General features: G+C 38.0%; 1 protein-coding gene across 2 annotated transcripts in view; it reads left to right on the top strand.

Moving 5' to 3' along the window:
* Positions 1-12,975, top strand: part of LOC130547682 (plexin-B2-like) — an 86,936-nt gene that overhangs the window by 68,714 nt on the left and 5,247 nt on the right. For both annotated transcript variants that reach the window (XM_057323866.1, XM_057323867.1), the window contains 21 exons: positions 117-212; positions 511-598; positions 1,174-1,334; positions 3,047-3,195; positions 3,282-3,414; positions 4,345-4,481; positions 4,563-4,742; positions 4,829-4,940; positions 5,224-5,430; positions 5,537-5,716; positions 5,798-5,934; positions 6,793-6,893; positions 7,006-7,235; positions 7,525-7,706; positions 8,701-8,767; positions 8,845-8,991; positions 9,751-9,907; positions 10,655-10,755; positions 11,087-11,171; positions 11,573-11,727; positions 12,310-12,470. In XM_057323866.1, the coding sequence (XP_057179849.1) occupies positions 117-212; positions 511-598; positions 1,174-1,334; positions 3,047-3,195; positions 3,282-3,414; positions 4,345-4,481; positions 4,563-4,742; positions 4,829-4,940; positions 5,224-5,430; positions 5,537-5,716; positions 5,798-5,934; positions 6,793-6,893; positions 7,006-7,235; positions 7,525-7,706; positions 8,701-8,767; positions 8,845-8,991; positions 9,751-9,907; positions 10,655-10,755; positions 11,087-11,171; positions 11,573-11,727; positions 12,310-12,470 (2,966 nt within the window). The remainder of the gene's footprint in view (positions 1-116; positions 213-510; positions 599-1,173; positions 1,335-3,046; positions 3,196-3,281; positions 3,415-4,344; positions 4,482-4,562; positions 4,743-4,828; positions 4,941-5,223; positions 5,431-5,536; positions 5,717-5,797; positions 5,935-6,792; positions 6,894-7,005; positions 7,236-7,524; positions 7,707-8,700; positions 8,768-8,844; positions 8,992-9,750; positions 9,908-10,654; positions 10,756-11,086; positions 11,172-11,572; positions 11,728-12,309; positions 12,471-12,975) is intronic.

Below are 12,975 nucleotides of genomic sequence, written 5' to 3'. Positions count from 1 at the left end.
TCATTTCGCACCTTGCATGTGCTGCATCCTATTAGGTGTATTGGTGCGTTAAATAATATTTCAGGTTCAGCTAAGAATATCTCGGAGTAAATATTCTGTTTCTCGTTCTCTCTCAGGGCAAAACCTTTCAGATCGGCACTGAGCTCATGAAACAGGTGGGCGATGTGACCGTTGAGGCCGACGGGTCAAAGTACAGTTTCGAAGGATACGAGGTGAGTATACTACACTCATTTACTTCTTGTTTTATGTCTCTCGTTCACACGTTGATTTGTTTTCAGCACTTTAAGCTCCAGCCAATATGACATTCAGAGCTTTTGAAGTGCATGTGTGTAGGGCATAGCGGCGAGGTCCTGCGTGGGCGTAGTAAACACACAGCGCTCAGGTTTCCAAAAGACATCATGTTGGCAGGAGAGAATTAGAGCTGTTACAAACTGTTGTTGCAGATGCTGGGATGTGCCCGTCTGTATCCACGTGCATATTTGATGACACATTCTACTGTTTTTCTGCCAGTTTGCTTATGACAAAGAGCCAGAGGTGAACGTGACGTTCTACATAAAGGATAAAGTCTCTGAGAGGAAGATTGACAGCACCCTTAGAGGTATATTTAAATGACTTGTGGTGATCACGGTACACGCATGATAAACACTATAAAACTGCCAAGCTTCTACAAAATCAGATCAGTACTTTTTTTGAACACATTTAAAGACCCAATTAAAACTGTAAACTTTTATTCCATGTGTTTGTTTGGACATAGGCCACTGTTAAAAAATTGACAAAAGTAACTTTTAGAAGATTTAAAACCAACTGTCTTAATATTATTTAATTATTATTTTATTTTAATGTATATAGAGTTTGTTAACATTAACTTTTAAAATTTGGCGTTGTGTACTGCAAATATTGTTGACTTAGAATTGTGTGTTTTGTTTCTCATTTGTAAATCGTTTTGGTTAAAAGCGTCTGCTAAATGAATGTATGTAAATGTAATGTAAAACTTGCATACAGGTACATATCCAAATATTTTTCCAATTACATGCTTTATAGAATGAAAAAATCTTCTAATTAAACAAATAATTCGACTCAGATTAATTGGCGACTCATTTTGAGCCATAGAAATTAAAGGAAGTGTTACAATTTTCATGATTTAATTCCATTTCCTCTTGTATCTCCACCCAGTGGTGCTGTACAACTGTTCGGTACGACGTGAGGACTGCAGTTTGTGTAAGAACGCCGACAAAAAGTATGACTGCGTGTGGTGCGACACAACAAAATCCTGCATCTATAAAGACCTGTGCAGCACGGAACTTGAGCAGTGTCCTCCCCCAAGGATCACTGATGTGAGGATCATGACCAATATTTTCTTATTCCTTCTTATTTTACAGACACTCCTCAAATGTAAACATTTGGAATATTTACAATTCATAACATTTAGTGTTGCGTCATTACGAAGCTCAAAACCTTCCAGCTAAAGATGAAATGCATGCAAGGGTATCTCATCTTCACCACACCGCCAATGACAAATCATTTAAGAAATAATGATGCATAATTCTTCACTTTAGGTTCAAATGCAGTTCATAATTTCCCCCTCTTTACATCTTTTCATAAAAAACAGCATTTCTTATCCTCATCCTAATTTTTCATGGCTAAATGATATATAGATGTCTGCGTGCTCTGTGATGGTAGTCGAAACTGGAAATTTGAAACGGTCTATCCCTCGCGCTTATGTTTTGCTGAATCCATCTGAGTCGAATGATCATGTTGCCGGGGCCTGATAGTTTTTTATTATTTGTCTTCTGGCAAATGGTTTAAAGCAACCGTCTGACTCAAAAGAGCAAGGATCATAGTTTCATCTCAGTTAGCTGCCTAGTTCAATGACTAGTTAAAAACATTTCAAACCTGTATATGACTCTTTTTTTTTCTGTGGAACACAAAAGAAGATATTTTGTAAAATGTGTCAGTGTTTTTTGTCTATACAACGGAAGGTAATGGGGTGCAATGTTGTTTGGTCACCAAACATGATTCAAAATATCTTAATTTGTGTTTTGCATAAGAAAAAAGGTCATACAGGTTTGGAATGACATGAGGGTGAGTAAATGATGAAATAATTTTCATTTTTGGTTGAACAATCACCAAGTAATTCTATTGGTGAGTTTACCCCTAGAAATAAATACTCAGGTTCAGTTTAAATTTCATTAAAACTATCATTCCATTATCATTAGTAATCATGTTATTTATATGATAAATATTTATTAATATTAGTCGACAGATTAACATAAAAAATCCCCACAAATTTGTTTGCAATTGATTAAGTTAATGCGCGTCTAATTTGAAGAAAGAAAACAAAGCGTGTCTGGGATTTTATATGGATTACATTCGTGGCATCCTGTATATTGAAAGACAAAAGTAGATTTTTCAGTAGCTCTCTTTGCTCATCTTAAAAGTTTCTCCATGAATATTTTTTTCACAACTCGACAAACAAGCTCAAGTGTCTCATTAAAGGGAAAGATTAGAGGAGACTTAATGAGTCTGTTTTTCAGCCAAAGAGTCAATTTGTTTTTAGTTTTAAAGCGAGTCATCGTAATAATGGCCATTTTAAAAGATCAAAAAGTTTGCAGGGCACTTAACTAATTCATCAGTCTTGTGACCAATCCTTCCAGTTTTCATTGAATACAATGCAATTGCAAACCCAACAGAATGTTGCATGTTTTTTGCGATCCTGCGTAGTCATTTCACAGCAAACTAATTGCAAGACTTAAAAATAAATAAAATTATAATAATTCAAGCACGTTTTGTATCTGTATGTTGAATTTATTTGTTCTTTCATTTGTTGCTTTGTTTTTATTTTATTACTGACTGTTTATTTACTTTGCAAAAAGACAACACAAATTCAGGCGTATTGTTTGCCCTTTGTCTTTTGTCATTACAAACGTTTTAAAATTGCAATTCTGAGAAAAATGTAAAGACATTCTGCTGTTTATAAAAGGAACAACACAGACAATGTTGGCAGATGATGCATCGCCTTAATGTTGCCACTCTGCTGTTGTTCTAGATTGTCCCGCGGTACGGGCCAATGGGTGGTCAGATCTCGGTTACTATAAAAGGATCCAACTTGGGCATCAAGCAGGAGGACATTAAAAGAATTACTGTGGCAGGAGTGCAATGTATTCATCAACCTGAAAGATATTCTGTGTCTACCAGGTACTAGATCAATACAGTGCGGAGTATATTTAAATTGTACCAGACAAACCTGTATTTCATAATGATCTTCCTCACGTGTATTTTAGTGTTGTGTGTGAGATCGGACCCTACCCATCACCTCCTGGAGATCTTCCTAGTGAACAAAGCTTTGCCGGGCAAGTGGAAGTAGAGGTTGAGGGCGGACGAACAGGATGGTCGACCGAGAGGTTTACGTACAGGGTAACTACTTACTTTATGTGAATTTACTATGCTGTCCATGTAGTTACCTTAATCCCACAAAACGAGGGATCTATTTGTACAGGACTACCTCCAGTTTTTTTTTCTCGCTTGTACTGATTTAATGTTTGTGGTGAAGGTTAAGTTAACCTGTGGCTCAGTGGTTAGAGCATGGCACTAGCAATGCCAAGGTCATGGGTTGGATCCCAGGGGATTGCACATAGTCATAAACAAATGTATAATACAATGCAACGTATGTCGCTTTGCATGAAAGCGTCTGCCAAATGCATAAATGTAAAACTTTTTTTACAATAGTAAAATAATAATGCACGTTCCTCGTTGTTATCTTTGTAGTCTTTGTATACTTGTAATGACTGACATTGGCATTGTTTTAAACTACTGTCGAAGGTAATGAAACCTTTCAGAAAATCTGACTGATAGTTTAACGCAGTAATTTAATGCAGGTTGACGTAAATATAATGAAGGTGACAGCAAAAAAAAGCAAAGCATTACCTTTGGGATAATTGAAAATGCTCTTATGTTTTATTTCTGTAGCGCGCTTCCCAGTGTGCATTGTTTTAAAGCTGTGAACATTTTAGTATTTAGTAGAAAATTAATAATTTACAACAAACATTGTTATCTGTAAGTATGCAGTGAGGACACTAAAGGCAACTGTGGCAAAGAAAAGCAAATTTCCAAAAGGAGAGAATTTTGAGCTAAATCGTGGGCCAGTTCTTTTCTCTACACAGCCTGAATTTAGTCATGTACAGTATGCATTTGACACATGCTTTTATACAATCCATTAAAGTACACATTTTTCATGCTAGTATTCATGTAGTGTATGCTGCACGTTAGTCACAATAAATCAAATTGAATGAAAACCAGACTGTAAAAGCGAAGAGTAAACACAGAGGCTTTTGTTCCACCCTCAAGGACCCTGTTCCCAAGCATGTGAGCCCCTCGAAAGGTCCCGAAGCTGGAGGAACCCTCATCACCATCACAGGAAACCATCTGGACACGGCTAGTAAAGATGACATCAGCATCACAGTCGGAGGAGAGCCTTGTGAAGTGTGAGGAACCATCTTGCGGTAGACTTTCGAATTAAAGCAGATTTGTTGGTTTTTCTGATTATTTTCCCGTGTTTTGTGCAGGGTGACATTCGGCCAGGAGATTACCTGTAAAACAGGTCTGTATAAAGGACAAAAGATTCCATCCGACAAGTTGACCGTCAATGTGAAGTACGGCAAGGTGACCAATAAGGAATTTCGCGGATTTGAATACTCTGCCAATCCTAAAATTTCGCATTATATGCCACGGTCTAGTTTTGCTTGGTGAGTGTGATTCTTATTAGCCGTTTAGCAGTTTGATTAGTGATAGATTGTATGACACAATGTATGTCATATATTTGTGTTTTCAGTGGAGGCCGTAAGATCTTGGTGACGGGATCAGGATTTGAACAGGTGCAGAAAGCCACTATGGTAGTGCTGCCCTCTGGTGACGAGACCGACGCAAAGTCTAGCAATGTGGAGGTAATCCGTTCTGAATAAATCACGTGTCATTTCACTGAAAATCTTCAGGTTTTCTATATTCTATATCCATCATCTCTAGGGAAATGTGTGCTCTTTCTTTTTCTGGGATTTTCTTTTGATCAAATATCAATGTGATAACCCATCGCTCCCGAGCATCGCCTTCAGAACATTTTCTCGACCTCTCTTCTTTCACAGTTCTTAAGCAACATTCATCATGCCTCATGTCTTCACATCATATTCGTTTCATTCTTAAAATAAACCCAGTCGTTTTTAAATCTCACAGTTCGTCGAGGAGTTTAGCAGCAAGAACGAGACCGTGCTGGAGTTCCTGTCCCCGATTGTAGTAAAGGGTTACGAGAACCAGCCCTTAAAAATCTTCATCAAGCTGGACAATGTGGAGGCGCATCTGGACTTTGTTTACCACCCTGACCCCATTTTCGTTCCCCTGGTGGATAAAGCCATCACAGAAAACAGCATCATCAATGTTAATGTAAATATTTCTGCTACATGTACAGGTAGAAACGTATCAGTGATTTGTGTCAAATTTGAATCAAACCTAACTTTTGGCTTTCACAAATTCTGCTTTTCTGTGACAGGGTCAAGGTTTTTCCAAAGCCATGACTGCTCCGGAGGCCCAGGCGTTTGTGGGCGACGAACCCTGCGTTGTAACAATCCTGGAATATGATAAACTGTTCCTCGTGGCTCCCTCCAGTCCTCCTAAATCCACCTCCAGGCGCCATCGCAGAGACACCAGCTCAGAGGCCATAGAGCTCCTGGTTAGATGCACTTATATCGTCTCCGTTCTGCACAGGCTTCAGTCCGTTATATTCTAAAATATAACGTTTTGTTTTCTGCAGATAAAGTTTGGAAAGGGAGAGTGGAACGTTGGTTCTGTGCGCTTTGAGAGGAAGTCTGAGGTTCCTCTTTATATCATTATTCCAGCTGTCATCATTCCCATGGTGCTTTTCATTGCCATGTCAATATATTGCTACAGGTAACAAATCTCTAGGGGTGTCAGAATGCAAAATGAATGCGTTCATGAACCTTTTAGTTGTCAGAGGTGTGGCCTGGTGGGCAGCAGAGTTATTGTAGTTTTGTTTCCACTTTTATTGTAGTTTTACACTGATATTTAAGATGGCTTAATTTTTATATTTCATGTTAATTTTAGTTTCTTTTTTAGTGTTTGTAGTTTTATTTATTTTTTGCAAATTGAGTTAGTTTTATTTCAGTTTCAGTTTTGTTTTTATTTAGTTTTATTTTATATTTTGTTAATTTGAGTTTCTTTTCTAGTTTTTGTAGTTTTATTATTTTTTTGCAAATTGAGTTAGTTTTATTTCAGTTTCAGTTTTGTTTTTATTTAGTTTTATTTTATATTTGGTTAATTTGAGTTTCTTTTTTAGTTTTTGTAATTTTATTAGTTATTTATTTTTTGTAAGTTTAATTATTTTTATTTCAGTTTTAATTTAATTTCAGTTCATATTTTTAGTGCCTCAACTTAGTTATTTCAGTTAATTGCTTGGGTGACATTTTTAATTTTCTTTTAGTTTAAATTTTTTTTCCCCAATAAATATTTAATTTATTTTAGCTTTTTTATATTTTTGATTTTGATTAACATTCAATGTTTTAATAGTTGTAGTTTTAGTTATTTAGTATAGTTGCAGTATTTTGATAGCCTTGTGTGACCTACAATAAATGGGTAATATGGTGATGTTAGCGATACCAGGCAGATATATATTTGTAGCTTACTCTGCAAACTTTTCTTGTTTTCTTGTCAAATGTGAGGCTTTTTTTTCCTGTAACAATAAACTTTTTGGGGGGATAAACCTGCTTTTGGGCTTTTGTGTGTGTGCAGGAGGAAAAGCCAACAGGCTGAAAGAGAGTATAAGAAGATAAAAGATCAGCTGGCCAGTCTGGAGGAGAGTGTCCGTGATCGCTGCAAAAAAGAATTTACAGGTAATAATTTCTTCAAATGTGCTAAATTGATAACATCTTGCATATTGATTTGAAAGTAAGTGTAGGGAGTTCATGTTTAGTGGTTTTAGTTGAGCGGTTCTCTGTCTTTTAGATCTTATGATAGAGATGGAGGACCACACCAGCGACCTAAATGAAGCTAGAATACCCTTCTTGGACTACAAGAACTACACAGACCGTGTTTTCTTCCTGCCCTCCAAAGATGGAGCCAACGACGTCATGATCACCGGCAAGCTCAATATCCCAGAATCCCGCAGGGCCATTGTAGACCAGGCCCTCAACCAGTTCTCCAACCTCCTCAACAGCAAAACCTTCCTCATCAATGTAAGAAACTAATTCCACCCTCAAGCCTGTTTTGCAAAACTCATCTGTATTTACTCACTGTAACATACAGTACATAAATCATCAGGAAATTTTTCTTGGCACTGACACGATCGTTGTCTTGGCCAACTGTTTGTTTGTTCTTCTTCATGAGCGTAATTTCAAGTATCCGCCCTGCAGAAACAAGTCTTTAAAGTAATGTTTTGAAATGCGCTCTGCTTCGCTGTAGAGCCTTCGCGCAAATGCTTTTGATTTATGAGGTGACTTGTGTGCCGATGTCTGTGTGCTATAGTTCATTCGCACCCTGGAGGGAAGGCAGGAGTTTAATGCCAGAAATAAGGTTTACTTTGCATCGCTCTTGACGGTGGCTCTGCATGGCAAGCTGGAGTACTACACGGACATCATGAGAACCCTCCTGCTGGAGCTCATGGAGGAATACGTTCACAGCAAGAACCCCAAACTCATGCTTCGAAGGTCAGAAACAATTTCATGTGTTATGCATATTCAAAGAGACTTACAATGCATTCGACTTATATATATTTTTAGTAATGCCATTTAAAGGGATAGTTTACCCAAAATGGAAATTCTGTCATCATTTACTCACGCTTTGTGATTTCAAATCTGTGTGACTTTCTTTCTTTTGCAAAACACGAAAGAAGATACTTTAAAGAATGTTGGTAAATGAAAACCGTTGGTCCCCATTGACTTGCATTGGTTTTGTGTCTATACAATATAGAAGTCAATGGGGACCAATGGTTTTTGGTTACCAACATTCTTCAAAATATCTTGCTTTGTGTTTTGAAGAAAGAAAGTCATACAGGTTTAAAACATCAAGAGGGTGAGTAAATAATGACAGGTTTTTTGTTTTGGGTGAACTATCCCTTTAAACAACATGTATCTGTACTTGCATTTTCTGGGAATCTAACCCATGATGACCTTGGCTGTGCAGGCACAGGTTCCCAACACTTATAGATATATACAGTCATAAAAAGCTGGAAATAGAAGAAAATGTAATTTTAATTTCCAGGCATGCAAAAGTAAATAAAAGCAAATTATTAAACACCTCTTCATTGAAAGTGTCTATAGTGAATGTACATCATTTCTAGTCATCAACTTTTCATCAGTAGTGTATTTTTAAAAGTCTTATTGTGTGACACAAATGAAATGCATTAAAACATCAAAATGTTTTATGGTTCAAATGTGCTAAATTATGTATGATATTGTTATGTGTAGAATTAACACAATATCCATTATCGTGGTTTTTAATATCACTGTCATTGTCAATACCGGTATATTGTGACACCCCTTGTGGGACTATTCTCAAAAATACTATTTTGGAAAAATAACTACATTACACAGACTAGATGTAATGAAAACAATGCATCTTATGTATTGATGTAATAGCTTTGGTAGAATTGGCAGCACTGATGCATCATTGCTTGTTTCTCCATCTGTTGGTCACATTTAGGTCCGAGACAGTTGTGGAGAGGATGTTGTGTAACTGGATGTCCATATGTCTCTACCAGTTCCTGAAGGTAAGATGTGACTGTTTAGCTATGATTAAATCAGCAGAAACAGTTTTCTCTTCACAGACTAATGTGTGTTCCCTCAGAACTCAGCTGGTGAGTCGCTGTACAAGCTTTTTAAGGCCATTAAACACCAGGTGGAAAAAGGGCCTGTGGATGCCAAGATGAAGAAAGCCAAGTACACTCTGAACGACACGGGACTCCTGGGGGATGATGTCGAATACAGCGTCTTGGTAGGTGTCTTTACCTCGCCAGATGCGTTTAAATGGTCGTCGCTTTTTTGGCATTGCAAGCAAAACTTATTCAATTTCACTTTCCCAGAATTCAATTATCCCCTTGATATTTCTAGACCTTGGAGAACATTTAAGCAGGTTGACATTTCCGGGGTGTGTGGCGTACGTGTTTACTACAGTCTACGAAGCTGATCCTGCAGCAATATTCTCGCAAGGGAGCCTTTCATTGGAAAGTCCATTGATGTACTAGATTGAATGGGGCTTGATGTAAGAGATATTAAGAAACGCGTACACCGTGTCAATCAGTGTCACCTTAACACGATTTCATTGGCCGGCAGCGTGTCTGTAATCTCATTCCACAGCATAACGCTCATCCTCGGGGACTGAAGAGCCATTATCTGGTGGAGGAAACTGCTCGACAGGGAACAATTCATGCAATCTTGGAAAACAAACAGAAGTCTTTGTTAGCAAATTGTCTTGTTGGCAGATCGCCTATGCATTTCATAATAATGAACTTATAATTAGTGGGGTTTACAAAGACATGAAACATCACACAGCAATTTATTTTTCTTGTCTGTTGGACAATAAAATGCAAAAAAAGAGTCCTATAGATGGACGAGGACTTGAACCATAGGGTCCAGAATTACAAAGGGTGGGCTTGTTTGTTATGTGGTTTGCAAGAATCAATGCTTTCAAAACCAGTTTATTTTAGAAAATGGGCATGGTGCCAGAAGACTAAATAATGTTTGAACTTTTCAGACCCTGCAGGTGCTGGTTCACGGCGAGGGTCCCGACGTGACCCCTGTCAAAGTGCTGAACTGCGACACCATCTCCCAAGTGAAAGAGAAGATCATTGAGCAAGTGTACAGGAACCTGCCGTACTCCCAGAGACCCACGGTGGACAGCGTCGCCTTGGGTTAGACATCATTTTCACAATTTAATGCATTTCATTTCCCCAACGTTTAGAAATTATGAGCAGGCGTGCATGCAGTCTGCCCAAACTTCCATTTCATTTCATTCCAAACTGCCCAAACCTCAGCAGACTTCCACTGAATGTCGTTGCTAAAGTCATACAGATCCCTTTGCTTTATCGCTGTTTGTTTATTAAATATTTTAGGCTTGTTTGATTTTGCTTGTAGCTATCAATAACAGCACAGCACTCTTAAACCATTTTAACGCAAATTATTACATTTAAATCCATTAGACAGATTTGTCTCTCAAAATAGCAGGGAACGTCTGCAGGTTTCTCTGGGCCTTGATTTATTACCATCTATAAAGTTTGCAACAGATAAGTCTCCAACTTCATTTAAAGCAACACGCATAAATAGCTGTTTTATAAACAACGCACCGCATTTAAGAAAAACACGAAGGACGACGCGCCTCGTCTCGTCTCGGCTCCGAGCAGATAGCGGTTTGATTAATGGCGGATCCTGTTCGTGTCAGCCGGGCTCTTCTGCGCTTCTTAATGAGTTGTTCTTGCAAATGTGCTGAATCGTTAAAGCCGATGTCTCACATCATCCATCAGACAGATAAATCTGGTTAAAGAACTGTAGGGAAGAAACAGACACTCTTTTTCAATCTCAGCTTGTCATGGGTGATATGTGCAGCGTTGGCGGTTTTTTACGAGCAGTGGTGTGAAGTGTACTTCCTTTTCTCGCCACAGAGTGGCGCCCCGGCTCCACAGGGCAGATTCTGTCGGACATGGATTTGACATCTCAGAAAGAGGGGAGATGGAAACGCATCAACACCCTGGCCCACTACAATGCAAGTGTTTGCTCAAATGTCTCCTGTCAAATACCGACACATTGTGGCTGTGTGTTTTTCACAGTTTAATTAATGAAATAAATAGAAATAATGAGCATAATGACTAGTTTTTCCTTATTTTCTTTTCTATATGTATATTCCTATATTTAATATACTACATATAATTAAATAGTATTATTCTTGTCTATTTGATTCTCATCATAATGTGAATAACAGCGTTGTTTCAGTGACACCAACACCACTATTAAGCACTAATATATTTGAATGATATACAGTATAAGGTCATTATTTAAATCTAAATGTGTTTGTTTGTGTATTTTGTGTGTGTTAGGTCAGAGACGGCGCCACGCTGGTCTTGTCCAGAGTTCTGCACACTCAGCAGTCTTTTGACCAGAACCAAGACAACCACGAAGAAAGTTAGTGCTGTTTAATCTTACCAGAGGCTTGAAACGTTAACAAATGTGACCCTGGACAACAAAACCAGTCTTATGGGTCAATTTTTCAAAATTGAGATTTTTACATAATCTGAAAGATGAATAAATAAGCTTTCTATTGATGTATGAGTTGTTAAAATAGGACAATATGATCCAGGGTCACAAATGATCCAATTTCATTTCTAGCAAGAGCGATGCTTTGCTATTCATTAATAGTCCACAAATATTGACAATCCATAACAATAAAGGAAATGAAGGAAAAAAATGTGCAGTGAACGCGAACTGAACTGAACAAATGGCTCAATCAGCAGGTCTAAAATAAAGCTTTCTCCAAATAGCAAAAACAAGCGACCCTTCAATTGTGCTTGTTTTTTGTTACACAGGAAATGCTTTGCTGGAGGACGATGATAAGGTATTTCATCTGGTTAGACCCGCAGACGAACTGGATGACATCAAATCTAAAAGAGGGAGTATGAAAGACAAGGGGACCACTAAAGCCATCACTGAGATCTACCTGACCAGACTCCTCTCTATGAAGGTAATACAGACCCGTCCGGTTCTTTGCTTTTGTTTTGTTAAAGAGAACGCATGACATGGAAATATTTGAGGAAAAACTACCGTAGCTCAGCTGGTTGAGAGATACGTTACCAGCGCAAAGGTCATAGGAGGGATAGTTCACTGAAAGGTTGTTCCAAACCTGTATAAAGATTGTTGTTCTGCTGCATGCAAAGAAAGATATTTGGAAGGCTGTTTGTTACCAAACAGTTCTGGGGCACTATTGACTTCCATAGTAGGGGGGGAAACTACTGAGGCAGTCGATGGTGCCCCAGAACTTTTTGCTATTCCACATTCTTCAAAACATCATCTTGTGTGCTCAACAAAACAAAGAAATTAATTCAAGTTTGGAACAACTCGAGGGTGAGTAAATGATTACAGAATTGTCGTTTTTGGGTAAACTATACCTTTAAATGTAAATTTGAATGCACTGTACATGTATGTCCCTTTGGATAAAAGCATGTACGTTTAAAGCTTTATTAATTTGCCAGATGAATACTTGTAAATATAATTGTTTCTAGTATTTAAGTTAAATTGGAAAGTGATGTCAAATGTTGTTTTACAGGGCACGTTGCAGCAGTTTGTAGATGATTTCTTCCGCAGCGTGTTGTGTTATGAAAACATAGTTCCTCCTGCAGTGAAGTATTTCTTTGACTTCCTGGACGAACAAGCGGAAAAACATGACAACGTCGATGAAGAAACCATCCATATATGGAAGACCAACAGGTATGAAACGGTCTCATTCTGTAATGCTCAGCTTTATTCATACAACAATAGATGCATATCTCCACTGTTTATTAGGGTTCAGTGTGCATGTTGAAAGATTTTTATACATTTTTACTTTACAAAATTATCAATGGAACTACATGAGCATAATATATTAGTGTAGAACTTTTGGGTGCACTGTCCCTTTAAAGCTTGCGTTTAAAGGGACAAAAATAAGTAATCGCAACAAAACACTTGAGATCGTCCTGTTCTATCTGCCTTTCAGACACTGACAGAATAAACCATTAGGTGCCACAGAGCTTTGAAATATCTCTGGGAATTGCTCTGCACCCCCTTTAGCCTAGCAGATTAAATTATTCAAGTTTTGTCGAGTCCGGATTAAATATTCGCGTTTTGTGTCGTTCAGTGAGCACAGATTGACGGCTGAGATCTGCATCAGCACGCGCTTCTCCCGTCTGCTGTCATCAACAGCCCATTAAATTGCCCATCTCACGATTGTTTTTCT

Source organism: Triplophysa rosa, linkage group LG24, assembly GCF_024868665.1.
Source record: "Triplophysa rosa linkage group LG24, Trosa_1v2, whole genome shotgun sequence".
NCBI classification, from domain to species: Eukaryota; Metazoa; Chordata; class Actinopteri; order Cypriniformes; family Nemacheilidae; genus Triplophysa; species Triplophysa rosa.
The sequence above is the reverse complement of the archived record's forward strand: the minus strand, read 5'-3'. Positions and strand labels throughout refer to the sequence as shown.